The following is a 25,271-nucleotide window of genomic DNA, read 5'->3' as shown; positions in this document are numbered from 1 at the left end:
ACAGCCTGCGTTTGCGTACCATGTGCCTTTCTCCCTTGTTCCACTGCACGTTCCGGGTGTCTGGTGGTAGCATATCAGTGTTCAGTGCCTGCTGCATGTAACTTTGTGTTGTATTTGTTGGGGAGGGGGTCTATGATGTGTCCCAGATGTATGTAATAAGCTGCTTGCATTCTTTTATCTCATTGCATGGCTTCAGTGTGGGGTATGCTCCCACCTTGGGACCGAGAGACTGACTGTGCTCTGTATTTGGTTTCTGAAGCCTATCATTTGGGTCAGGAGGAGACAGACTGGTTTGATAAGCCCAGGGAAGCTCGCTCAGAGCGGGTAAGGCACTACACTGGCCACTTCTCCTCCCAGAAGAAACCTCCCATCAAACACACCTTTCATGATTACGATGAGCCTCCAGATGAAGATCTGTGGCAGCACGATGACTATTCTCAGGCACGTCACTCTTCTTCCAAAGACCACCGGCACCATGGAGAGTATGGCAGGCACTCAGCCTCTTCCCGCCACCCAAGTGATGAACAGCCCAGGAGGACATCCAAGCAGCATGCCCGAGACCAGGGCCGTCATGAAGCCCGCACACACATGCAGCCATCTGCCCAGAAGAAGGCCCAGCAGTCAGACATGAGAGCCCAGACAGCTTTCCCCTCCAGCTCAGCAGAGTACTCACAGCAGTCTGAGCAGCCGTCCAGCTACCACCATACCTCAGAGTCCCAGAAATCCCAACGGCAGGTGGAGCATGGGCCACTGCCCCAACAGCCGAAAGGAGAGCCCTTGCTGCACCATTCTCAGCAGCAGCCACAAACAAGACAGCAGCAACCCGGGCAGCAGCAGCTGCCATCCAGGCAGCAGCAGCCATCAGCCAGGCAGTCTCCACAACAGCAGGCAGGCCCTTTGCAGCAACCTCCTCAGCCACAGAAGGAGCAGCAGCAGCAGCAAGCTAGGCTGCAGCAGCAGCCGGGGGCTCAAGGACTACCCTCTTCTCGGCCACCACAACAACAACCCATCCAATCCCAGCATGTCGGGAAGCCCCAGTCAACCCTGCCTGCACAGCCAGGCAGTCACCAAGTAGGACTAGTAAGTGCACATGCTCTTTGGCCATTGGTTCATCATTTACACAGCAGGTGCCTGGCTGATGGTTTGTCCTGCAGCACTGGGGATGGCACCCTGGGAGGATCTGGTTGCACAGGAAGGAGGCAGAGGCCGGGAGCCCCTGGTGCATCCCAAGGCACAGGCCGTGCACTGTCATGAGCTCCCCCAGTCCAAGCAGCACTGAGGAGTACATCATGCAGTGAGGCGGGCCCTGGCTGCTAGGTAGCTGATGTGTTCTGTCACACAGGAGACTTAACTAGGATGTGCCACAGCAGGAAAGGAGTTAAATTATGGAGATCTCAGGGGAGTGGCAGAGCTGAGACTGTGCCAAGATCAGCACTAAGAGCAGGAATAAAATCCCTCCATTTCACCCTTTATTGCCTGACTTCAGGCTCCAGTTGTCCAGTCAAACACACCCAGAGCTACCACCCCTCCTCCCCCCACTTGGCCAGGACAAGCCTTACAGCACAATGAGCCAATGGCACTGCTCAGGTCTGCCAGCTATTTCCATTCTCCAGCACAGCCAGCTGAGCATGGAGGGCATAAGGGAAAGATGAGACTGGGGAAGATCGGAGGGCTGGGGGGGGAGCCAAGGAGGAGGGAGTGGGGAATGTGGGGATCAGGACAGAGAACAGATGGGAGGGGCCATGTGAAGGAAGCAAGGATTGGGGTAGGGGGAGAGGGGAGGAGATGGGATTGGGGATCTGGGCAGACAATCCATGCCCCCAGACCGGTGCATAGGCCTCCCCATGACCAGCTACCTCCTGAGTCAGGCCCAGCACCTGCCCTCTGAGGAAGTGCAGAGGAGGGAGCAGCTAACTGGGTGGAGTTGGCTGTGGATTGTGAGGTATGATAGAGGCTGGGCGATTGCCTTGGGGAGCCGGGCTGGCTTGCAAGGCAGGCCTTTGTGTCTGGGAGGTGATGTGCATGTGTGTGGCTGGGAGCTGAAGGGTGTCTGGCTGGGTTTCCCAGGAGGTGACATGTGTGATCCTGGGTTGATATAGTCTTTGGCCTGGTGCGAGGGCTGGATTTTCTGCCGGCGCTTACTGATGTGCCCCTATGCCCCTGGGACTCCTGTTCTGCCGGCCCCATGCCCTACTCACCTGACCACCCATGCACAGAGAGACCAGGGGAATTCTGAAATATGCATTTCATGTTACAGCCAAAAGTGGATCAGGTGGATATGCCCAAACCCACCACAAAAGTGCCACCACCACACAGGAGAGTGCCCCAAGCACAGCCACTGGGAACGACTGCAGCAGGTCAGTGAGACAGATCGACACATTGGATCTTGCCAGGCCTCTTGCGCCCATGCTGGCTGGCAGTGCCCTTGGCACTGAAAGAGTAGCCAGGCACCAGCTGTGTTCACTAGGGCCATGGCTGCCTGATCTCTCCAAAGAGAAGATCCACTTTTATCCCTCCCTAGCACATCACAGCATTCAGAGGCTGAGATCACTCGGGGCCTGGAAACAAATGCGTCCTGCGTAATCATCATGATTACGATGAGCCTCCAGATGAAGATCTGTGGCAGCACGATGACTATTCTCAGGCACGTCACTCTTCTTCCAAAGACCACCGGCACCATGGAGAGTATGGCAGGCACTCAGCCTCTTCCCGCCACCCAAGTGATGAACAGCCCAGGAGGACATCCAAGCAGCATGCCCGAGACCAGGGGCCAGATCCCCAGCCTAGCACTGGGTGGTCATGGTTCTCAGGGCAGGAGAGGGGTCAGCACTGACCCAGGGTGGGTTGGCATCCCCCAGTCAGGGAAGCAGATGTGCAGAAGGTGCCCAAAAGCAGCCTGCCCTAATCTGTACCAATCATGCCACAGACTCCTGGCAGCTGAAAGCACCTGAGCTCTGGCCCCAGCTCTAATAAGTCACATAGGCGCTGCCCGTGCTGGGGAGGGGCTGTGGCTGGGTTCTCCTCCTTACTATAGCTCTATATATTCCCTGGCAGGTATTAAAGTGGGTCAGAAGCCATCAGGGGCTCCCCCACCCACTGGGGCAGCAGCTGGACAGCCCGGGGTGGATGGAGAGAGCGTGTTCTCCAAAATCCTGCCAGGAGGAGCTGCAGAACAAGCAGGCAAACTGACAGAAGGTAAGGCTATGTCTACACTTGCAGAGTTTTTTTGCAGACAGTTTTGTCAGTGATAGAAAAGCGCTGGTTTGTGTTCACATTGTTTTCCACAGGCATCAGAGCGTGTTTACATATGCAGCACTTGCATTGCAGATGAGAGGAGTGCACTGTGGTAGCTAGCCCACTATGCACTGCTCCGGGATACAAAGCAAATCATTATTGTGGCAAGGGTGGATGTGTGTGTGTGACAGTTGCCAGAAGCAACCAGTCCTAATGCAGGGGGAGGGGGAGACCCCAACTCCAGCCCCCGCCTCCCTTCCTGACTCTGCACAGCACATTCTGTCTGTCTGCCTCTGTTTGCATTGTGGGAGGCAGCAGGAGCATTTCACAATCATGATTTGTTTTGTGGTCCAGAGCAGTGACAGCACCAGCTGTTAGAACAGAGCTAAAGGGGAGGGGCGCATACGTGCAGGCAGGACTGCTGAGTTTCAAAGATCAGCCACTCCCGCTCTGCATTGTGGGACAGCTCTGGAGGGCAATTAGACCAGTAAAAGCAATCAAGGGTCTTCACTGGCACATCAGCGCAACAGAATCAGGGCAAAAAGCAAAAAGACTCTCGTTGGAGTGGTTTTATTTTTGTGCTGAAACTGCTGAGTTTCAGCGCAAAATGTGGATTTCCAATGAAGCGTGGTTTTTGCACAAAAATTACAATAGGACCTCAGAGGATCCCTCCTCCAGTTCAGTGTTACTTTCCATGTCTTTCAATTGTTGCTGATGCCATGAGCAGAGAGAAAGGAAGGAGTATTTTGAGGTGTCCATTCCCCTTTCTTATAGCTTTCTTTTTTTGAAAACCACCTCCAGCTGAGGTTCAGCTGACAGAAAGTCTGTTTGGACAGGAATCTCAAGCTGTTCCTTTGTCAAAATGTAAAATTTTACCCACATCCTCTTTCCTGCCATAGAATGGCCACTTAGCCAGTACATTTGATCCTGTTGACAGCTGGCTGAGGCATCAGTTTGCCATTTGTCTCTGAGGAACCAATTCATGGCTGTTTTTTCTAGACTTGGAACATCTCAAAAACATCATACAGTAGAATCTTATAATTTACATACAATGTTGTCACACATTTTTCCAGGATAATAATGATCAGCAAATTATGAGTTTTCAAAGGATACCTCACACAGCATACTTTTTACAACATTTATCATAATCTTTAAAAAGGGTGAACATAGGGGGACAGACTGTCACAAGAGGACACTGCTGGCTCTCACTGTGCTGAGTGTCGGGCGACCGGGAGTAAATTAGATGGGAAGGACAAGATCAGGAAAATGGGGCAGGATTGAACCTGACTCGAGTGAGGGGGCGTGGAGGAGACCAGAGCCACAGGGAAAGCTACTTAGTGAGAATCTGATCAAAGGATCTGCCAGGGGATTGCAAATTAAGTCCCTGCTCATGCTGAGAAACAGGTAGGTGGCACTTTGGGGACTTGTGCCCAATCTGACTGCATTCTCCCTGCAGAGCCCCCCACCAGCCAGTGGGACAGCAGGCCCCGCCCTGCCGGACAGACCAGGCCAGAGCTCAGCACTCAGCAATGGATACCCAGTTTCTCCTGCTGCATTTGTTCCAGGAAAGGCTGTGCTGACCACTGATGCCTGAGTGCAGCAGAAGGCCCTCAGCTGGGATTGTGCCTCCCTAAGTCCCTTTAAAGAGCAGGGTTTAGGCTTCTCAAGGCTAATTCCCCACTCTGGCACTTTGAGTGCAGAAGTGGGGCCCACAAGAATTCTAAAAATTAATACTGGCCACTCCAGGCTTGTATTAAACTCCCAAGGTTACAGCTTTTCTCTGACCTTGGATTGGCAGATGCTGCCACCACCCAAGTGCAGAATCCCTTTGAGAGCCCAGGAAGGTGCACTTGGGAATTCCTTCCTGTGGGGTACCCTCAAGTCCTTTCACCCCCCTCTGGGGAAGAGCTGAGAAAGAAGAAGAAAAAAAAGGAAATCAGCTGTTGGCACCAGCTAATTAAACAACGCGCACAAACCTCTTCAGACACAAAAATCCAATTCTGTTCTTAAAAAAGGTAAATTTTATTAATAACAAAAAAGAAAGAAAATGCATCTGGGAACTTGGGCTATTGCTAGAGTTTAAAAGAGCAACTACAAGAATTAAGCACCAAGAATAGCTTTCTTGAGCTCCAGCTTAAATGTTACAAGCAAAACAAAAGCACCTGGTATTAGCACAGAGGAATCCACAAGCCATAACAAAATAAAAGTGATAAACCTAATCACATCTTCCTAGACATTTCTTGATCTACTCACATATCTGGGGTTTTAAATGAGTAGTTTCTAGGTATGATACTGATGATTTTTCATATCTGGCCCAAGTTTCTTATAGCATAGCTATGCACTGTCCGCCTTTCCCTGGAAGAGCAACAACAGACAGGCAAAAGGGGAGTCTTTTTTCAATTTTAAAAAGTTCTAGCCTTCCGTTAGGCTCTTTTGGCCAGGTACCTTCCTTTTACCTATGCATCGCAGTGAGACTTTTTAACCCTTTACAGGTAGAGCAATTAGAGAACAGCTACTAAGAGGGGTTTTATAGCTACTGGATGGCTGGGTGTCCATAAAAGAGAGCTACCCCACCACTTCATTTATCACACACACACACCCATTTATCATGCTACGCCCAAATCACAGATGGCATTGGACAGCCTAGTTCAGGTCAGGTCCACATGGCTGGGATTTCTTCCTGGAGGTTTAGGAAAACAGAGTTAATAAGATACATGCACCTCTAATTTTACTACTAATTACATGAAGAACTAAATAGTATTTTCCACATTTTAAAGACTACAATGACAGAATACAGGGACATTTTTACCCGGCTGATTCTGGGAAACCTTCCCCGGGGAGTGCATCAGCCACTTTGTTAGAGGCTCCTGAAATGTGTTGTATTTCAAAATCAAAGTCTTAAAGAGCTAAACTCCACCGAAGAAGTTTTTTTGTTCGTCTCCTTGACTGTGTGAGGTCACTTCAGTGCAGCCTGGTCAGTCTGCAGGTGGAAACGCCGTCCCCAAATATATGGGCATAGCTTCTCCAGAGCATACACAATGGAGTAACATTCTTTTTCTGAGACTGACGAGTGGCTTTCCCTCTCAGAAAGTTTATTGCTGAGAAACATGACAGGATGGAATTGTTGATCTGGTCCTTCCTGCATTAAAACTGCTCCTAGACCACGCTTGGACGCATCTGTGGTTACAACAAAAGGTTGGTCGAAGTCTGGGGCCCTTAGTACAGGGTCAGATGTAAGGGCCACTTAAGCTGGTTAAAGGCTTTCTGACATTTCTCAGTCCACTGAACTGCATTTGGCTGTTTTTTCCTGGTTAGGTCGGTCAGTGGAGTGGCAATTTGGCTGTAATGTGGTACAATTTGTCTAAAATACCTGGCCAGCCCCAAGAAGGATTCTTTGACTTTGGGACAGGCCAATTTTGGATAGCATTTACCTTAGCCTGTAGGGGGTTGATGATTCCTTGACCCACCTGGTGTCCAAGGCACATTACCCTGTTTAGGCCTATTTGACATTTTTGGCCCTAATGGTTAATCCTGCCTCCCTTATGCGCTGGAAGACAGCTTGCAGGTGTTCATAAAATCATCGAATATCAGGGTTGGAAGGGACCTCAGGAGGTCATCTAGTCCAACCCCCTGCTCAAAGCAGGACCAATCCCTAACTAAATCATCCCAGCCAGGGCTTTGTCGAGCCTGACCTTAAAAACCTCTAAGGAAGGAGATACCACCACCTCCCTAGGTAACCCATTCCAGTGCTTCACCACCTTCCTAGTGAAAACGTTTTTCCTAATATTCAACCTAAACCTCCCCCACTGCAACTTGAGACCATTACTCCTTTTTCTATCCCTGGTACCACTGAGAACAGTCTAGATCAAGGGCGGGCAAACTTTTTGGCCCGAGGGCCACATGTAGGCATGGAAATTGTATGGCGGGCCATGAATGCACAAGAAATTGGGGGTTGGGGTTCAGGAGGGGGTGAAGGCTCTGGCTGGGGGTGCAGGCTCTGGGGCCAGAAATGAGGAGTTCAAGGTGTGGGATGGGGCTCCAGATGAGGGCTCTGGCTGGGGGTGCAGGCTCTGGGGTGGGGCTCGGGATGAGGGGTTCGGGGTGCAAGAGGATGCTCTGAGCTGAGACCAAGGGGTTCGGAGGGCAGGAGGGGGATCAGGACTGGGACGGGGCGTGGGAGGGGGTCAGGGTGCAGGGTCCACGTGGCGCTTACCTCAAGCAGCTCCTGGAAGCAGCAGCATGTCCCCTCTCTGGCTCCTAGGTGGAGGCGAGGCCAGGTGGCTCTGCAGGCTGCCCCGTCTGCAGGCGCCGTCCCAGTCAATGGGAGCTGCAGGGGCAGCGCTTGGGGCAAGTACAGTGTGCGGAGCCCCCTGGCTCCCCCCACACGTAGGAGCCGGAGCTGGGGGACATGCCCCTGCTTCCTGGAGCTACACGGAGCCACGGCATGCACAGAGCAGGGAAAACCACCAACCCCACTCCCTGGCTGGAGTGCCAGAGCGGGGCAAGCCCCAGACTCCGCTCTCCGGCAGGAGCTCAAGGGCCGGATTAAAATGTTTGAAGGGCCGGATGTGGCCCCTGGGCCATAGTTTGCCCACCCCTGGTCTAGATCCATCCTCTTTGGAACCCCCTTTCAAGTAGTTGAAAGCAGCTATCGAATCCCCCCCTCATTCTTCTCTTCAGCAGACTAGATAATCCCATTTCTCTCAGCCTCTCCTCATAAGTCATGTGCTCCAGCCCCCTAATCATTTTTGTTGCCCTCCACTGGACTCTTTCCAATTTTTCCATATCCTTCTTATAGTGTGGGGCCCAAAACTGGACACAGTACTCCAGATGAGACTTTCCCAATGCCGAATAGAGGGGAATGATCACATCCCTCAATCTGCTGGCAATGCTCCTACTTATACAGCCCAAAATGCCATTAGCCTTCTTGGCAACAAGGGCACACTGTTGACTTATATCCAGCGTCTCATCCACTGTAACCCCTGGGTACTTTTCTGCAAAACTGCTGCCTAGCCATTCGGTTCCTAGTCTGTAGCAGTGCATGGGATTCTTCCATCCTAAGTGCAGGACTCTGCACTTGTCCTTGTTGAACCTCAGAGGTTCCAGGTGTTCTGCCCATGAATCTGAGAATATGACCACATTGTCAAGGTAGGCAACTGCAAATTCCCCAAATCCAGCCAGAAGGTTATCTACCAATCTCTGGAAGGTGGCAGGTGCATTTCGCAGTCTGAAAAGGAGCACATTAAACTCATACAGCCCTACATGGGTGATGAATGCTGACCTTTCTTTGGCTGGGTCATCTAGCGGCACTTGCCAATACCCCTTAGTTAAGTCTAAGGTCAAGATGAATTGGGCACATCCCAGTTTCTCCAACAGCTCATTTATGTGTGGCATTGGATAGTTCTATGGGTGAGTTACAGCATTTAGCATACTGTAGTCCATGCAAAAGTGGATTTCCCCATCTGGTTTGGGAACCAAAGCCATTGGAGAGGCCCATGCACTCTCAGAGGGATGGATTACACCCATCTGTAACATGTCCTTGATCTCCCTTTCTATTGCAGTTTTGGCTTGAGGAGCCATCCTCAATTGGGCTCTAATTGGGCGAGCATTGCCTGTGTCAATGGAGTGGTATCCCTGTTCTGTCCATCCTGGGGGGCTGAAAGATTTGGCGTGAAGCTGGTGCACAGATCCTGGATTTTCTGTCACTGCTTATGCCCAAGGGTGGTGGAAAGGCTCACCTCTTCTACACCACCGTTTTTTTTCCCTTTGTAGTAGACTCGTTCAGGCCACTTAGCATCTTCTCTCTCCTGGGCTGTAAACTGGAGAACCTTGATTTCTTGCGAATAAAAAGGCTTTTGATAATTAACATGGCATACTTTAGATTTTAGGGTAGGGTCTGGGAACTTCTTTAACGGAGTGCTTTGGATTGGTAAGATCCCCTCGGTCATCCCCTTCTCTGTTCCCAACAGGTCAGCTGGGTGGACTTTCCCCTCCAGGAAATCTGACCCCCGGTCTTTCCTCAAAATCTGATCCACAGGTGAGGGGTCTGGCATTTTAGATGCAGATCCTCCACCCTCCCCCTGGGGTAAAGGCTCCCTACAAAGGATGGGCAGACCTTCCTGTCCCCCCTCACCTTCTGTCTGGATTTCTCTCTCTGGGTTCCCCTCTGAGGCAGACACTCCTGCATCCCTAAAAAGGGAAGGTGACCCTGATCCAGCTGTGGGCTCACAGTTACCAGCTATGACAGACCCTTCACTGGCCAGCAAAATCCCACCCCCCTCCCTTCACTCAGGTTTGGCTTGCTTCCAGCTATAGCACCCTTGAGGTCTGTTCCCACCACAGTGCAGGGCCGCCCAGAGGCGGGGCAAAGTGGGGCTATTTGCCCCAGGCCCCGTGCTCTGCAGGGGTCCCCACGAGAATGGCTGAGGCTCCCTCCCCGGCCCCGGCCCCACCCCTCTCCTGGAGCCTCAGCGGATCCAGCAGCATCCCTCGACAGCTGCAGCGTGGCTCCTGCAGGGCCCCTGAGCTCCTCCGCTCAGCCCGGAGCTCCCAGCCCCGCCCCCTGAGCCCCGCCCCACTCAGAGACGTGTGGTCTGGGCTGAGGCTCCGGGTGAGGGGGGAGCCAGGGGTAAGGGGTCAGGAGGGTTGGCTAAAGGGCAGGGAGTCCAGGGGACAGGGAGGGGACAGAGGTTGGGGGGGCGGTCAGGGGGTTGGATCGTGGGCGTTCCAGGGGTCTGTCAGGACTCAGCAGGGGGGTGGATAGGGGTCGGGGCAGTCAGGGGACAGGGAGCAGGGGTGGGGTCCCGGGGTGGTGGTGGGGGTCCTCTGGGGGACGGTGAGGGGACAAGGAGCAGGATGGTTCAGGGATTCTGAGGGGGGGGGCGGGCAGGAAGTGGGTGGGGATCGGATAGGGGGCAGGGCCAGGCTGTTTGGGAGGGACAGCCTTGCCTACCCTAAAGCTTATTCAGCAGTTTGAGGCTTGCAGAAGAGCCAAGCTGTTAGCTTTTCCATTAGGGCTACCATCCCTTTCACTTCTCAAATGCCAAATTATAGTCTATATTTCATTTCAGTGCCATAGGGAGATTCATGTCAGGGGAGGGTAGCTTCATTTAAAATTAGCCACTGGAGGAGGGATCACATGAGAAGAGCAATATCCTTCCCAACCCTACCAAGGGAGACCCCCCTCCCCTGCATTCCCTGAGGCTCCAGAGGGGTTAATTCAGTGGTTCTCAAACTTCTATACTGGTGACCCCTTTCACATAGCAAACCTCTGAGTGCAACCCCCCCCCCTTATAAATTAAAAACACTTTTTTATATATTTAACACTATTATAAATGCTGGAGGCAAAGCGGGGTTTGAGGTGGAGGCTGACAGCTCGTGACCCCCAGTAATAACCTTGTGACCCCCTGAGGGGTCCTGACCCCCAGTTTGAGAACTCCTGGGTTAATTTAATTTTAGCACCCTGTGTCCATTCACATGCATGTGCTATTTTGAGCATTTCAGTTTTCACAGCATAGGCTCATCCCAGATTCTGGAACAAGCTCAAATGCTCAGTTCGTGGAGTATGTACATAAGCTATACTAAAGACAAACCCACAGTAACCGTCTCCAGTTTGTGAGAGACCCCATAGAGCCAGTATCTAGGAACCAGATTAAATGCATGGTGGTTAAGTCCATTAATGGCTATTAGCCAAGATGGGTAAGGAATGGTGTCCCTAGTCTCTGTTTGTCAGAGGGTGGAGATGGATGGCAGGAGAGAGATCACTTTATCATTACCTGTTAGGTTTATTCCCTCAGGGGCACTTGGCATTGGTCATTGTTGGTAGACAGGATACTGGGCTGGATGGACCTTTGGTCTGAGCTGCTACGGCCGTTCTTATGTTCTAAGCTAAATGAACCCAAAGTTATGGAGACAGATATGAGTCAAGGAAGCCAGCAGAGTGTCAGAAACCTGGAAAAATCTCTGACTGGATGGGCTCATGCGTTTGGTCACAAGCTGAGGTGGTTCAAAAGTTTTGGATCTTTTTAAGCAGAATTTTTTTATTGTTTCTTTAAACAATCAAACACAGCAAGCAGCAAATATTTGGCCACACACTTTTGAAACCCCAAACCATATTCAGGTTTTGGCAGACTAATTTCAGCTTTTCAATTAAAAAAAAACACAACAAATTTTGAAGGAAAGCAGACATTGTCCGTGATTTTTTCTGCTTTTTAAAAACCCCTAGTTTTCAATCCAGAAAAAGTTTTGACAGAAAATATTTGTCCAACCCTTTTAATGAGCTTTAGTGCCTTTTAGCACTAGCTGATGCTGAGAACCAGTGATACCTTGTAAAGAAGTTTTCTCAAAACTGCATTTGTGCCGCGATGCAGAAGGTTTATTTTCCCCAGGGCCGTCTGTGGGGGGAGGGGGGGAGCAAGTGGGGCAATTTGCGCCAGGCCCCGGAGGGGACCCCACGAGAATATAGTATTTTATAGTATTGCAATTTTTTTGTGGAAGGGGCCCCCAAAATTACTTTGCCCCAGGCCCCCTGAATCCTCTGGGCAGCTCTGCCGCAGTGGTCACCAGGACCCCAACTTCCATCTCCGGGATAGATGTCTCTGTGCACCCCAAGGCAGGACCTGTCCCCTGCTGACCTGCAACTTCCTGGCAGACAGCGGCTGGGAAGGTCTCCCTGTTACAAGGTGGAACATCCCCCTCCCCTAGGGACATGATCACAGAACAGGCACTGGCTTTATCTAGCTCTTCCCACAGGGACTTGCCTTGAGCCCTGGACCTACAGGAACTGGTTATGACCATCCCTGCCCCAAAGCTGCATTCTCCACTGTTACGGAGGAATTAAAGAGACACTCTCCTATTCCCCCAGCAGCAACCTAGTGATAGAGGATGTGGAAAAAGCTAATGTATTCAATGCTTTTTTTGCCTCTGTCTTCACGAACAAGGTCAGCTCCCAAACTACTGCACTGGGCAGCACAGTATGGTGAGGAGGTGACCGGCCCTCTGTGGAGAAAGAAGTGGTTCAGGATTATTTAGAAAAGCTGGACGAGCACAAGTCCATGGGGCTGGATGCACTGCATCCGAGGGTGCTAAAGGAGTTGGCAGATGTGATTGTAGAGCCATTGGCCATTGTCTTTGAAAACTCACAGCGATCGGAGGACGTCCTGGATAACTGGAAAAAGGCTAATGTAGAGCCCATCTTTTAAAAAGGTAAGAAGAAGAATCTGGGGAATTACAGGCTAGTCATCTTCACCTCAGTCCCTGAAAGAAATCATGGAGCAGGTCCTCAAGGAATCAATTTTGAAGCACTGAGAGGAGAGGAAAGTGATCAGGAACAGACAGCATGGATTCACCAAGGGAAAATCATGCCTGACTAACCTAATTGCCTTCTATGATGAGATAACTGGCACTGTAGATGAGAGGAAAGCAGTGAACGTGTTATTCCTTGACTTTAACAAAGCTTTTGACATGGTTTCCCACAGTATTCTTGCCAGCAAGTTAAAGAAGTATGGGCTGAATGACTGGACTATAAGGTGGATAGAAAGCTGGCTAGCTCATCGGGCAGTGATCAATGGCTCCATGTCTAGTTGGCAGCTGGTATCAAGCGGAGTGACCCAAGGGTCGGTCCTGGGGCCGGTTTTGTTCAATATCTTCATTAATGATCTGGAGGATGGCATGGATTACACCCTCAGCAAGTTTGCAGATGACACTAAACTGGGAGGAGCGGTAGATAAACTGGAAGGTGGGGATAGAATACAGAGGGACCTAGAGAAATTGGAGGATTGGGCTAAAAGAAATCTGATGAGGTTCAACAAGGGCAAGTGCAGAGTCCTGCACTTAGGACGGAAGAATCCCAGGCACTCCTATAGACTAGGGACCGAGTGGCTAGGCAGCAGTTCCGCAGAAAAGGACCTGGGGATTATAGTGGATGAGAAGCTGGATATGAGTCAACAGTGTGTCCTTGTTGCCAAGAAGGCTAATGGCATATTGAACTGCATTAGTAGGAGCATTGCCAGCAGATCAAGTGAAGTGATTATTCCTCTCTATTCGGCACTAATGAGGCCACATCTGGAGTATTGCATCCAGTTTGGGGCCCCCCACTACAGAAAGGATATGGACAAATTGGAGAGAGTCCAGCAGAGGGCAACAAAAATTATTAGGGGGCTGGAGCACATGACTTATGAGTTGAGGCTGAGGGAACTGGGCTTATTTAGTCTGCAGAAGAGAAGAATGAGGGAGGTGCTGGCTGGTGAGTCTTGCCCACATGCTCAGGGTTTAACTGATCACCATATTTGGTGTCGGGAAGGAATTTTCCTCCAGGGCAGATTGGCAGAGGCCCTGGAGGTTTTTTGCCTTCCTCTGCAACGTGGGGCGCGGGTCACTTGCTGGAGGATTCTCTGCAGCATGAAGTCTTCAAACCACAATTTGAGGACTTCAATAACTCAGACATAGGTTAGGGGTTTGTTACAGGAGTGGGTGGGTGAGATTCTGTGGCCTGCATTGTGCAGGAGGTCAGACTAGATCATAATGGTCCTTTCTGACCTTAAAGTCTACGAGTCTATGAGTCTATTTGATAGCTACTTTCAATTACCTGAAAGGGGGTTCCAAAGAGGATGGATCTAGACTGTTCTCAGTGGTACCAGATGACAGAACAAGGAGTATCGGAGAAAAACTCAGTTCTCGCTTTTTGTTTGGGTGCAGCAAAATCAAATACTTTATTATTTCTCCAGTAATTACAATGGAGGGAGAGAGTGCCATAGGACACAGGGTCCTGGACAGGTCTCTCAACTGGTAAACAATTACAGCAAGCCTTTATACCTTTGTTACAGACAATTTCTAGCAATAATACAGACGGTAAAAATCAACAAATACATTTTGTTTATACATAAGCCTTTCTGCTATCTTATTTGTCTCACTCCTAAAAGGTCGTAATAACTTTTTAAACAGTTCTTTCTTGCTTCTAGAAGTCTCACGTCATTAGGGTTACAGCTAGGCTAACTCTTGCTAACTGACTGACATGCATTAAAATCCCCTTCAAATCCTTATTAATTCTTTCCCTGCTTCCACAGGAGTAATGGTCTCAAGTTGCAGTGGGGGAGGTTTAGCTTGGATATTAGGAAAAACGTTTTCACTAGGAGGGTGATGAAGCACTGGAATGGGTTACCTAGGGAGGTGGTGGAATCTCCTTCCTTAGATGTTTTTACGGTGAGGCTCGTCAAAGCCCTGGCTGGGATGATTTAGTTGGGGATTGGTCCTGCTTTGAGCAGAGGGTTCAACTAGATTACCTCCTGAGGTCCCTTCCAACCCTGATATTCTATGATTCTATGTTACCTGCTGCCTGTTTCCACTCAGCCAAGGACATTTATTCCTCAGGTGCTCAGTGGACTTACAATGATACCACCTTTTGGGCTCTTCTGCTTGTACAGGAGACTTGGAACAAGTAACAGGGGTATGGGGAGATGAATGCCTAGCCTCCTTTTTCCTAGGGGTAAAGGTGATTCTGCTTTCCACCAACCCTGTATCCTTCTGCCAGTGGTTTGAGTTTAATTGCAGCTTGTGACTGCTTGTAAGAGTCTGTGAACCCAGCTAATTCCCCCACTGCATTCATCTTTTTGTCCCACAAATACTGTTTTACATCATCACTCCACATATTCAGGAACTGTTCCTGCGTAACTAAATCACACATTTCTTCCAGGCTTGTAATGCCTTTTCCCCTCACCCACTTGGCTAACAAATCTCTCATTTCATTTATATAAGCCACATTAGTCAATCCAGATCCCCTCTTAAGACTCCAGAATTTAACCCTGTAGGTTTCAGGTGAAATCTGAAACTGTTTTAAAACCAGTTCCTTAAATTTATCATAGTTTGAAGCATCATCAATAGGCATCTTATTGAATATGTCCAGAGCTCTCACAGTCAATTTTGCAACTGTGGTCATTTTTTGATCTCCAGGAATCGCATGGAGTGTGCACAGTCTCTCAAAGTTGATGAAATATTCAGCAATATCACTGGATTCATCATACTGTGGACATAACCGCTCCCATTTGTGGATTTTTGGGGAAGTGGAACCAGCTGCTGAAGTGTTTTGTCTCTTTCACTCCATTACAGCCAGTTCATGCTTCTGGATCTCAATCTGGGCCTGTATTTCTCTATCTTTTAATTCCAGGGCTAGCTGCCTCTCTCTTTCCTTCTCCTCCTGAGCATCTTGCTGGGCTTCAAGCTCTTTGTCTTTTAACTCAATGGCTCTTTTGTGAGAAGCTTCCTACCTGGCTGCTTCTGCTTCTTTGAGCCTCATTTGAAACTCTTGGTCTGATGGGTTCAATCACAAAGACCCCCTTGGGACTGTCACCTGGTGTGCTGTGACTAACTCTGAGCCCATTTTCCCTACCTGCTTGGGACTCCAGAACCCTGTCTTGTTGATCCAGATAAGCTAATCTGCTGCAACACAGGCCCTGGGTCTGACCCACAGCCCCAAACCCGCAGATTTAACTGAAAATGGCTTAGCAAGTGCTCCTGTCTCTAGCACCCAGACACCCAGCTCCCAATGGGATCCAAACCACAAATAAATCCATTTTACTCTGTATAAAGCTTATACAGGGTGAACTCATAAATTGTCCGCCCTCTATAACAGTGATAGAGAGATATGCACAGCTGTTTACTCCCCCAGGTATTAATTGCTTAATCTGGGTTAATTAATAAGCAAAAGTGATTTTATTAAGTATAAAAAGTAGGATTTAAGTGGTTCCTAGTAATAACAGACAGAACAAAGTAAGTTACCAATCAAAATAAAACAAAATACACAAGTCTAAGCCTAATACATTTAAGAAACTGAATACAGGTAAGTCTCACCCTCAATGATATTCCAATAAGCTTCTTTCACAGACTAGATTCCTTTCTAGTCTGGGCCCAATCCTTTCCCCTGGTACAGTCCTTGTTCCAGCTCAGGTGGTAGCTAGGGGATTTCTCATGACTGCAGCCTCCCTTGTTCTGTTCCACCCTCTTATATAGCTTTGGCACAAGGCGGGAATCTTTTGTCTCTCCAGGTCCTCACCCCTCCTTCTAAATGGAAGGTTTAAGATGGATGCCAGTACCAGGTGACATAGTCACATGTCCTGTGAGACCCCAAGCCTTCGTTCTTCCTGGCCTGACTCACAGGAAGGCTTGCAAGTAAACAGAGTCATTTACAACCTATTGTCCTAGTTGACATGAGCCATCAAGATTCCAAACTCCCATTAATGGCCCACACTGTGCATAATTACAATAGGACCTCAGAGTTATATTTCATATTTCTAGTTTCAGATATAAGAATGATACATTTATACAAATAGGATGACCACACTCAGTAGATTATAAGCTTTGTAATCATACCTTTCAAGAGACCTTTTGCATGAAGCATATTCCAGTTATATTATATTCACACTCATTAGCATATTTTCATAAAATCATATGGAGCGCAACATCACATGCAGTCCTTTGCATTCTCTTCTGCTTCTGGTCTGGCCAGCTCTAGTTTGGTAGCTGCCTCACTGGTAGTAATTTTCCTGCTTTCTTGTGCTTATTTCCCTCACCCGAAATAAACAAACAGAAAATAACAAACCAGTAACCACTATAAAAAAAATGAATGAGGAATACTTGTGGCACCTTAGAAACTAACACATTTATTTAACCATTATGTCTGTTCTCTAGCCACCACACTTAAAACTCACTTAAAATCACTACTAGTGTCTCAAAGCAATCAGCTGTGCACAGATCCTGCTTGACTACACCACTGTGTCGTTTTGGGTCACAGAAACTCCCTCAAGACTGTTACTAGACGTGCTAGGATACCACTGAGAACAAACCCCCCTGTCAGAAAAGGCTTCCCTCCACTCCTATCTTGCTGAGCTAGACACACCCAGTCGGCTCCAGCACAGACCAAGAGATTGGGCCATGCCCCCCCGCAGTTCACAGAAACTAAGATTCACTTAGCCCAGGGGCTTCTCAGTTAATAGGGACTTTCCTAGCACCCAATATTCAGTCTTTCTGAGAGCCTAAATCCCAAATAAATCCGTTTTACTCTGTATAAAGCTTATACAGGGCAAATTCATAAATTGTCTGCCCTCTATAACACTTATAGAGACTTATGCACAGCTGTTTGCTCCCCCAGTTATTAATTACTTACTCTGGGTTAATTAATAAACAAAAGTGATTTTATTAAGTATAAAAAGTAGGATTAAGTGGTTTCAAGTAATAAACAGAGAACAAAGTAAGTTACAAAGCAAAATAAAGCAAAACACACAAGGCTAACTTAATACACTAAGGATCTAGTTACAAATACTAACTTCTCACACTAGATGTTATCTCAGGTACAATACTTTTCAGATCAACATTGTAGTTTATGGCCTGGGTCCAGCAATCACTCACATCCCCGTAGTTACAGTCCTTTGTTCCAGTTTCTTTCAGGCATCTCTTTGGAGTGGAGAGTCCATCTCTTGAGCCAGCTGAAGACAAAAATGGATTGGCTTCCATGGCCTTGTGTATTCTCTCTCTTGTGGGCGGAAACTCCTTTGTTCTTCTGTGCAAAATCACAGCAACAAGATGGAGTTTGTAGCCACCTGGGCAAGTCACATGCCCATGAATGCTTCAGCTTTTTGCAGGTTGATGCCATTGTTTACATGTTAGTTTGAACGTTCCCAGGAAAGCTCAGATGTGGATTTGCATCTCCCAAAGTCCATTGTTAGTTAAGTACTCCCAGTTACTTGAATAGCCCCTTCACAATATATTGGCCAAACCTCCCTTATGTGTTTCATAGAATCATAGGGTGGGAAGGGACCTCAGGAAGTCATCTAGTCCACCTCCCTGCTCAAAGCAGGATCTAATCCCCAACTAAATCATCCCAGCCAGAGCTTTGTTAAGCCTGACCTGTCCAGATCTGATGCCTACACATTGCAAATTGGGAAACTCATGACGATCGGGCGAGGTCCCGGATGACTGGAAAAAGGCTAATATAGTTTCCTACAGCAAACACTTCAAATACAAGCATAGAGCCAATGCTCATAAATTCAGATATACAAATGATACATGCATACAAATAGGATGAATATATTCAGTAGATCATAACCTTTGCAAATATATGTTACATGGCATATCTAGCACAAAGCATATTCCAGGTAGATTATATTTATACTTATAAGCATATTTCCATAAACCTACAGAGTGCAACATCACAGTCAGTATGTACAGCTTTCCTCTGGGTGTCTTCTTAGGGAGAGGACCCAGAATATCCACAGCTAAACGCTGAAATGGAATCTCAATTATGGGGAGTGGCTGGAGCGGGGCCTTGACCTGGTCTTGGGGCTTTCCCACCCTCTGGCACACCTCTCAAGACCGGACATAGGTAGAAATATCTTTGCCCATTCCCTCCCAGTGGAATGACTTTCCCAAATGGTCCTTGGTCCTGTTCACCCCAGCATGGCCACTAGGGTGATCATGGGCTAAGCTCAAGAGCTCTTCCCTATACTTAATTGGAACTACCAACTGTCTCTGAGGATGCCAGTCCTCCTTGTGCCCACCAGAAAGGGTTTCCTTATATAAGAGTCCTCCTTCTACAACAAACCTGGACCTATTAGAAGAGCTGAGAGGTGATGGGTCATTCCGTGCCACTGTCCAAGGTCCCTTGAGTCTCTCATCCACTTCCTGCTCTGCCTAGAACTGCTCCCTTGATGCTGGAGACATTAGTTCCTCGCTGGGTTGTGGATTGGGCTTGGTGCTACTGGAAGCGATGCATGTGATGAGGGTGTCTCCATCGACTGTGAGCCGCTTTCCACTGGTGCACTAGGTTGTATTTCAGGCTCCAGTTGAGCTTCTTCCGCTGGTTTAGCAGCTGCTGCAGGTGCAGTCTCTATGGCACCCTTTGGCGTTGGCGCCCCTGACTCTGGTGGGGTTGCAAGCACAGGCTCTGGTGCTGATGGCTCCACCAGTTCCGATCCTTGGGCTGGTTCTGGTTGGGTCCCAGGAACTGGATCTACAACCACTGCCATAGACTCTGGTCTGGTTTCACCACCTCTGGCTGGGTCCCTGGGCCTATGGTATCAGAGGACACAGACTGGGTCCTTGTAGGAGGCTCAGGAATGGAGTTAGGTGTGGAGGCCTGTTTAGCCTGGCTGTGGGTGACCATCCCCACCCTTTTTGTTAGCCTCAGTTGGTTGGCTTCTCCCAGCAGCATGGGAATGGGATAATTGTCATAGTCCATATTCCTGACCAGCCCTTGTACTGGACAGGCAACTTGGCTGTAAGCGAGTTAAAAGAGTTGGCCTTAAAGGGTTGCACTGTCACTTGGGCCTCTGGGTGATGAATTTGGGGTCCACCAGGGATTGGTGGATAGCTGACACCTGTGCTCTAGTGTCTCTCCACGCAGTAATCTTCCTCCCGCTCACACTTTCCCCCCATGTCAGGGTTAATACCCCCTCCCTTCATTTATCACAAGGCCACACCCCTCTCCTTGGCATTTTCTGCTAGCTAGCTGAGGCGGCTCTCCACTCAGTTTGCTGGCTCTGTGGATCCCATTTTCAGTGCCTAACTCTCCCCATGAAGTGTATGGGGCACCCAGGCCAAATGGGGCTGTGGATCACTGAGTCAGACTACTCTGCCAACCTAGGCCCCCTTTTCGCCTGGTCTAGCTGGGATAGGCTCCCCAACCTTTTCCAGGCAAGCACACAGGCAGGGCCACACCAACGTGCACAGAAAGAGAGCAATCCACTCCGGGAAGGCTCATCTTAAGGGGCTTGCCACAGCACCCACATGTCCACTCCCCCCCTTGGAGTACAAACCCAAAATTATGTGAAATTCACCTCTTCCCTCATGTGGAAGAGGGTATGCACAATTTCTTGCCCCCACCACACACACACACGCCGGTTAGAAATCACATACACTGGGTTGTATTATAAACCAGAAATACATTTATTAACTATAACACATGCATTTTAAGTAGTTAAGAAGGTAGCACAAAGAACAAGGCAGATAACTAAGAAAATAAAACAGAGCATGCAAACTAAGCTTAATACACTAAAGAAACTAGTTACATGTGAGTTTTCCCCCTAAATATGGTTCTAATAATCTTTTTCACAGGCCAGATGCCCTTCCAGCCTGGGCCCCGTTCTTTCCCCCTGTTCAGTCTTAGTTGTTTCCAGCAGTCATCTTGGGTGGGGTAGCAGATGAGAACTGATGACCCGGATTACCTCACTCCCAACTCTTACATAGGATTTGCATAAGGCAGGAGTCCTTTGTTTCCTAATTTAACCACCCACCCCCCCGCCCCCAGTTTCTCGTGGAAAAGTACAGAACTCAAGATGGGTTCCAGTATCAGGTGACATGGTTATATGCCTCTGTAGGGCCCTTGTAGCCATTCTTCACAGGCTGACCCACACATTCCCAGGAAGACTAAGCTCTTTTACAGTCCATTGTCCTTGTTCTTGGACCATCCACCCTGTCTGGCTTTTCCATTGTTGTACCTGAAGTGTTAACAGGGGGCGTCACCCAAAGCAGCATAGTTGAAATACAGATACATAGTCAATATTCCTAACTTCAAATACAGAAATTATACAAGCATACAAATAGGATAATCACATTCAGTAAATCATAATCTTTCCAATAATATCTCACATGAGCCATCTTGCATAAAGTATATCTCAGTTATATCATATTCATATTATAAGCATATTTTCATAAAGAATGTGGAATGACATGTTACACCCTCCCCCTTCTCTGGGCTCCCCTCTGGAACACATCTCCCTTTGCTCCTTAGAGTGGGATCCGTCTCTGGTTCAGCTGTGACCTGCTGGCAGCTAACAACCTAGACCAGTGGTTCCCAAACTTGTTCCGCCGCTTGTGCAGGGAAAGCCCCTGGTGGACCGGGCCCATTTGTTTACTTGCCACAGCCGCAGGATCGGCCAATCGCGGCTCCCAGTGGCCACAGTTCACTGCTCCAGGCCAAAGAGAGCTGCTGGAAGCGGCGGCCAGTATGTTCCTCAGCCCACGCCGCTTCCAGCAACTCCCATTGGCTGGAGCAGCAAACCGCAGCTCCTGGGAGCCACGATCGGCCAAACCTGCGGCCGTGGCAAGTAAACAAACAGGCCCGGCCCACCAGGGGCTTTCCCTGCACAAGTGGCGGAACGAGCAGTTCCTGAGACCTTACCCTTTCCCTTGGGGGTCCCAGAGTAACACTCTCTCCGGCTTCAGGCAAATACCTGAGCTACGTGGAAAAATCATAACCAAGAAGCAGGTCAACTAGAAGGTGTTCCATTACCCCCACAGTCAAAACACTTTCCAAATCTTCCTACACCACATGGATTTTAGCTAGTGTATGAGGAATCTGCTTTCACCAACCCCCACAAGCTCTGCCATTTCACCAGGTAATATACTAGCCTTTGGGACCACTCTCTGGTTAACCAGAGAGATCTGGTTCGCTGTATCCTTCTGCCCCAAGTACTCCCTGACATTAGTTCTGACAACCTTAACATGCTCCATATCTGGTTCTGCAGATGCTAACCTCACAAAACCAATATGATAGGTTTCAATCTTCTGGGGGGTTCTGTGTTGAGGACAACAGAACTAACATGAGCTATTGGTTGCCTGCTTCCTCCTAGCACAGGGCATTTATTCCTCAGATTGGTGGAATTACACCAATAGCACCTTTTGGGATCTTCTTCTTTTTACAGGAGATTTGGGGTGAGGGTTAGAGGAATGATTTGGGGGAGGTGAGTCTCAGTCTCCCAGCCACTCTCTTTCTTGATAGGGATAAAACAGGATCCTCCCTTCCCACCATGTTTAAACCCCTCTTTTGGTAGTTTGCTTTCAATAGATGCCTGGGTCTGTTCAAAGGCATCAGCTAGAGATGCCATCTTATCTACAGATTTTTACATTTGAAATGCTCTTGAGCAATAAGATCAAACATTCCTTCAAAGCTTGTAACACCTTTGCCCCTCACCCATTTTCCCATCATATCTTTCATTTTGTTCACATATTCCCCATGACTCATACTAATATCCATCCCTCTTGAGATTCCTAAATTTAACTCTATACGTTTCAGGGGTAATCTGAAACCTTTGCAAAACAGCCTCAATGGGCATTTCATTGAATACACTTAGAGCTTTACCAGTTAATTTTGCAATCAGGTAGGGAATTCTCTTGCATAAGGGATTTCATGCACTGCACACAGCCTTTCAAAGGTAGTCAGTTACTCAGCAATATCATCTGCCTCATTGTATGCAGGACATAAATGGTCCCAATTGTGGATTTTTGGAGTGATGGGAATCACTGGAGTTAGTGGATTCTGTTTTTCCTTCTCTAGCAGGTCCAGTTGGTGTTTTCACTCTCTTTCCAGCTTGATTTGGTCCAGTTTGATTTGGGAGTGCTTTGTTCCAGCTGGGCCTGACTGTTATAAAAACGCAGTCAGCTGCGAACCAGCTGAGCAGCGGAGAGGCAAACAGAAGGAGTTTGCCTGGGAGTTTGCCTGGAGAGAGCTCTTAGAAGGAAGAGACCATGGATGCTGAGCGATCTGCCGTTGTGACCTGCACAGGATGCGCCATGTTTGTCTTCCTTCCACAGGATAGAAGCGACTTTGTCTGTACAAAGTGCAAGCTGATCTCCATATTGGAGGAGAAGATTCAAGGTCTGGAGAAACGGATATCAACCCTGCGTTCCATAAAAGAAAATGAGGATTTCCTGGATAGACGTCAGGATCAGCTTCAGTGGGCACAATGTTCTGAAGATTCAGAGCAGGCTACACAGCGGGGACAGAAGGCCAGTGAGGATAACTGGCGACATGTGACATCCAGAAGAGGAAAGAGTACCAGAAACGTCCATGTATCAGAAACACAGATACAGGTGAGCAACCGTTTTCGTGTTCTCTCCGCAGGTACTAGTGCAGAGAGTGGAGTGGATGATACATCTGAGGGAACAGAGCAGAAGGAGACTCCACTGATTGGAAGGCATGAGATGCGCCGTCCTAGGGATGGGGGTTCCACGACCACCACTCCCAGGAGGAGGAGGAGGGTGGTGGTGGTCGGGGACTCTCTCCTCAGGGGGACTGAGTCATCTATCTGCCACCCTGACTGGGAAAACCGAGAGGTGTGCTGCTTGCCAGGGGCTAGGATTCACGATGTGATGGAGAGATGGCCGAGACTCATCAAGCCCTCGGATCGCTACCCCTTCCTGCTTCTCCACGTGGGCACCAATGATACTGCCAAGAATGACCTTGAGCGTATCACTGCAGACTACGTGGCTCTGGGAAGAAGGATAAAGGAGTTTGAGGCACAAGTGGTATTCTCGTCTATCCTCCCTGTGGCAGGAAAAGGCCAGGGTAGAGACCGTCGAATCGTGGAAATCAACGAATGGCTACGCAGATGGTGTCGGAGAGAAGGGTTTGGATTCTTTGACAATGGGATGGTCTTCCAAGAAGAAGGATTGCTAGGCAGAGACGGGCTCCACCTCACGAAGAGAGGGAAGAGCATCTTTGCAAGCAGGCTGGCTAACCTAGTGAGGAGGGCTTTAAACTAGGTTCACCGGGGGAAGGAGACCAAAGCCCCGAGGTAAGTGGGGAAGTGGGATTCCGGGAGGAAGCACAAGCAGGAGACTGCAAGAGGGGAGGACTCCTGTCTCAGACTGAGAAAGCGGGACAATCAGTGACTTATCTTAAGTGCCTATACACAAATGCAAGAAGCCTGGGGAACAAGCAGGGAGAACTAGAAGTCCTGGCACAGTCAGGGAATTATGATGTAACTGGAATAACAGAGACTTGGTGGGATAACTCACATGATTGGAGTACTGTCATGGATGCAGGGGCGGCTCTACAAAGTAGGCTGCCCCAAGCAGCGCGGAGCGCTGCGCCGCCCTTCCCCAGTCCCGCGGCGGGTCCCCTCTTCCCGCGGCTCCGGCATCCTGGGGAGGGCGGCATTTGGCTCCGGTGGAGCTCCGCGGCATGCCTGCGGCAGGTCCACGGAGCCGGGACGAGCGGACCTGCGCGGTCATGCCTGCGGGAGCTCAACCGGAGCCGCGGGAAGACGGGACCCGCCGCAGGCATGACTGCGGCAGGTCCGCTCGTCCCAGGCTCCGGTGGACCTGCCGCAGGCATGCCGGCGGGAGCTCCACCGGAGCCAAATGACGCCCTCCCCAGGATGCCGCCCCAAGCGGGCGCTTGGCCCGCTGGTGCCTAGAGCCGCCCCTGCATGGATGGATATAAACTGTTCAGGAAGGACAGGCAGGGCAGAAAAGGTGGGGGAGTTTCATTGTATGTAAGAGAGCAGTATGACTGCTCAGAGCTCCGGTATGAAACTGCAGAAAAACCTGAGAGTCTCTGGATTAAATTTAGAAGTATGAACAACAAGGGTAATGTCGTGGTGGGAGTCTGCTACAGACCACCAGACCAGGGGGATGAGGTGGACGAGGCTTTCTTCCAGCAACTAACAGAAGTTGCTAGATCACAGGCCCTGGTTCTCATGGGTGACTTTAATCACCCTGATATCTGCTGGGAGAGCAATACAGCGGTGCACAGACAATCCAGGAAGTTTCTGGAAAGTGTAGGGGACAATTTCCTGGTGCAAGTGCTGGAGGAACCAACTAGGGGAAAAGCTCTTCTTGACCTGCTGCTCACAAACAGGGAAGAAATAGTAGAGGAAGCAATAGTGGATGGGAACCTGGGAGGCAGTGACCATGAGATGGTCGAGTTCAGGATCCTGACACAAGGAAAAAAGGAAAGCAGTAGAACAGAGACCCTGGACTTCAGAAAAGCAGACTTTGACTCCCTCAGGGAACTGATGGGCAAGGTCCCCTGGGAGAATAACATGACGGGGAAAGGAGTCGAGGAAAGCTGGCTGTATTTTAAAGAAACCTTATTGAGGTTGCAGGAGCAAACCATCCCGATGTGTAGGAAGAAAAGTAAATATGGCAGGCGACCAGCTTGGCTCAACAGTGAAATCCTTGCTCGTCTTAAACACAAAAAACAGCTTACAAGAAGTGGAAGATTGGATAAATAACCAGGGAGGAATATAAAAGTATTGCTCAGTCAT

General features: G+C 49.2%; 1 protein-coding gene across 4 annotated transcripts in view; it reads left to right on the top strand.

Annotated features, from left to right (window-relative positions):
- BSN (bassoon presynaptic cytomatrix protein) overlaps positions 1–25,271 on the top strand; it is an 89,909-nt gene that overhangs the window by 39,374 nt on the left and 25,264 nt on the right. For 2 of the 4 annotated variants that reach the window (XM_039546968.1, XM_039546967.1), the window contains exons 5-7: positions 197–1,080; positions 2,258–2,357; positions 3,055–3,195. In XM_039546968.1, coding sequence (XP_039402902.1) covers positions 197–1,080; positions 2,258–2,357; positions 3,055–3,195 — 1,125 coding nt within the window. The remainder of the gene's footprint in view (positions 1–196; positions 1,081–2,257; positions 2,358–3,054; positions 3,196–25,271) is intronic. The other 2 variants (XM_039546966.1, XM_039546965.1) reach the window with 1 other exon arrangement.

This window comes from Mauremys reevesii, linkage group 7 (assembly GCF_016161935.1).
Source record: "Mauremys reevesii isolate NIE-2019 linkage group 7, ASM1616193v1, whole genome shotgun sequence".
Lineage (NCBI taxonomy): Eukaryota > Metazoa > Chordata > Testudines > Geoemydidae > Mauremys > Mauremys reevesii.
Note: the sequence above shows the minus strand (reverse complement) of the source record. Positions and strands in the feature narration are given on the sequence as shown.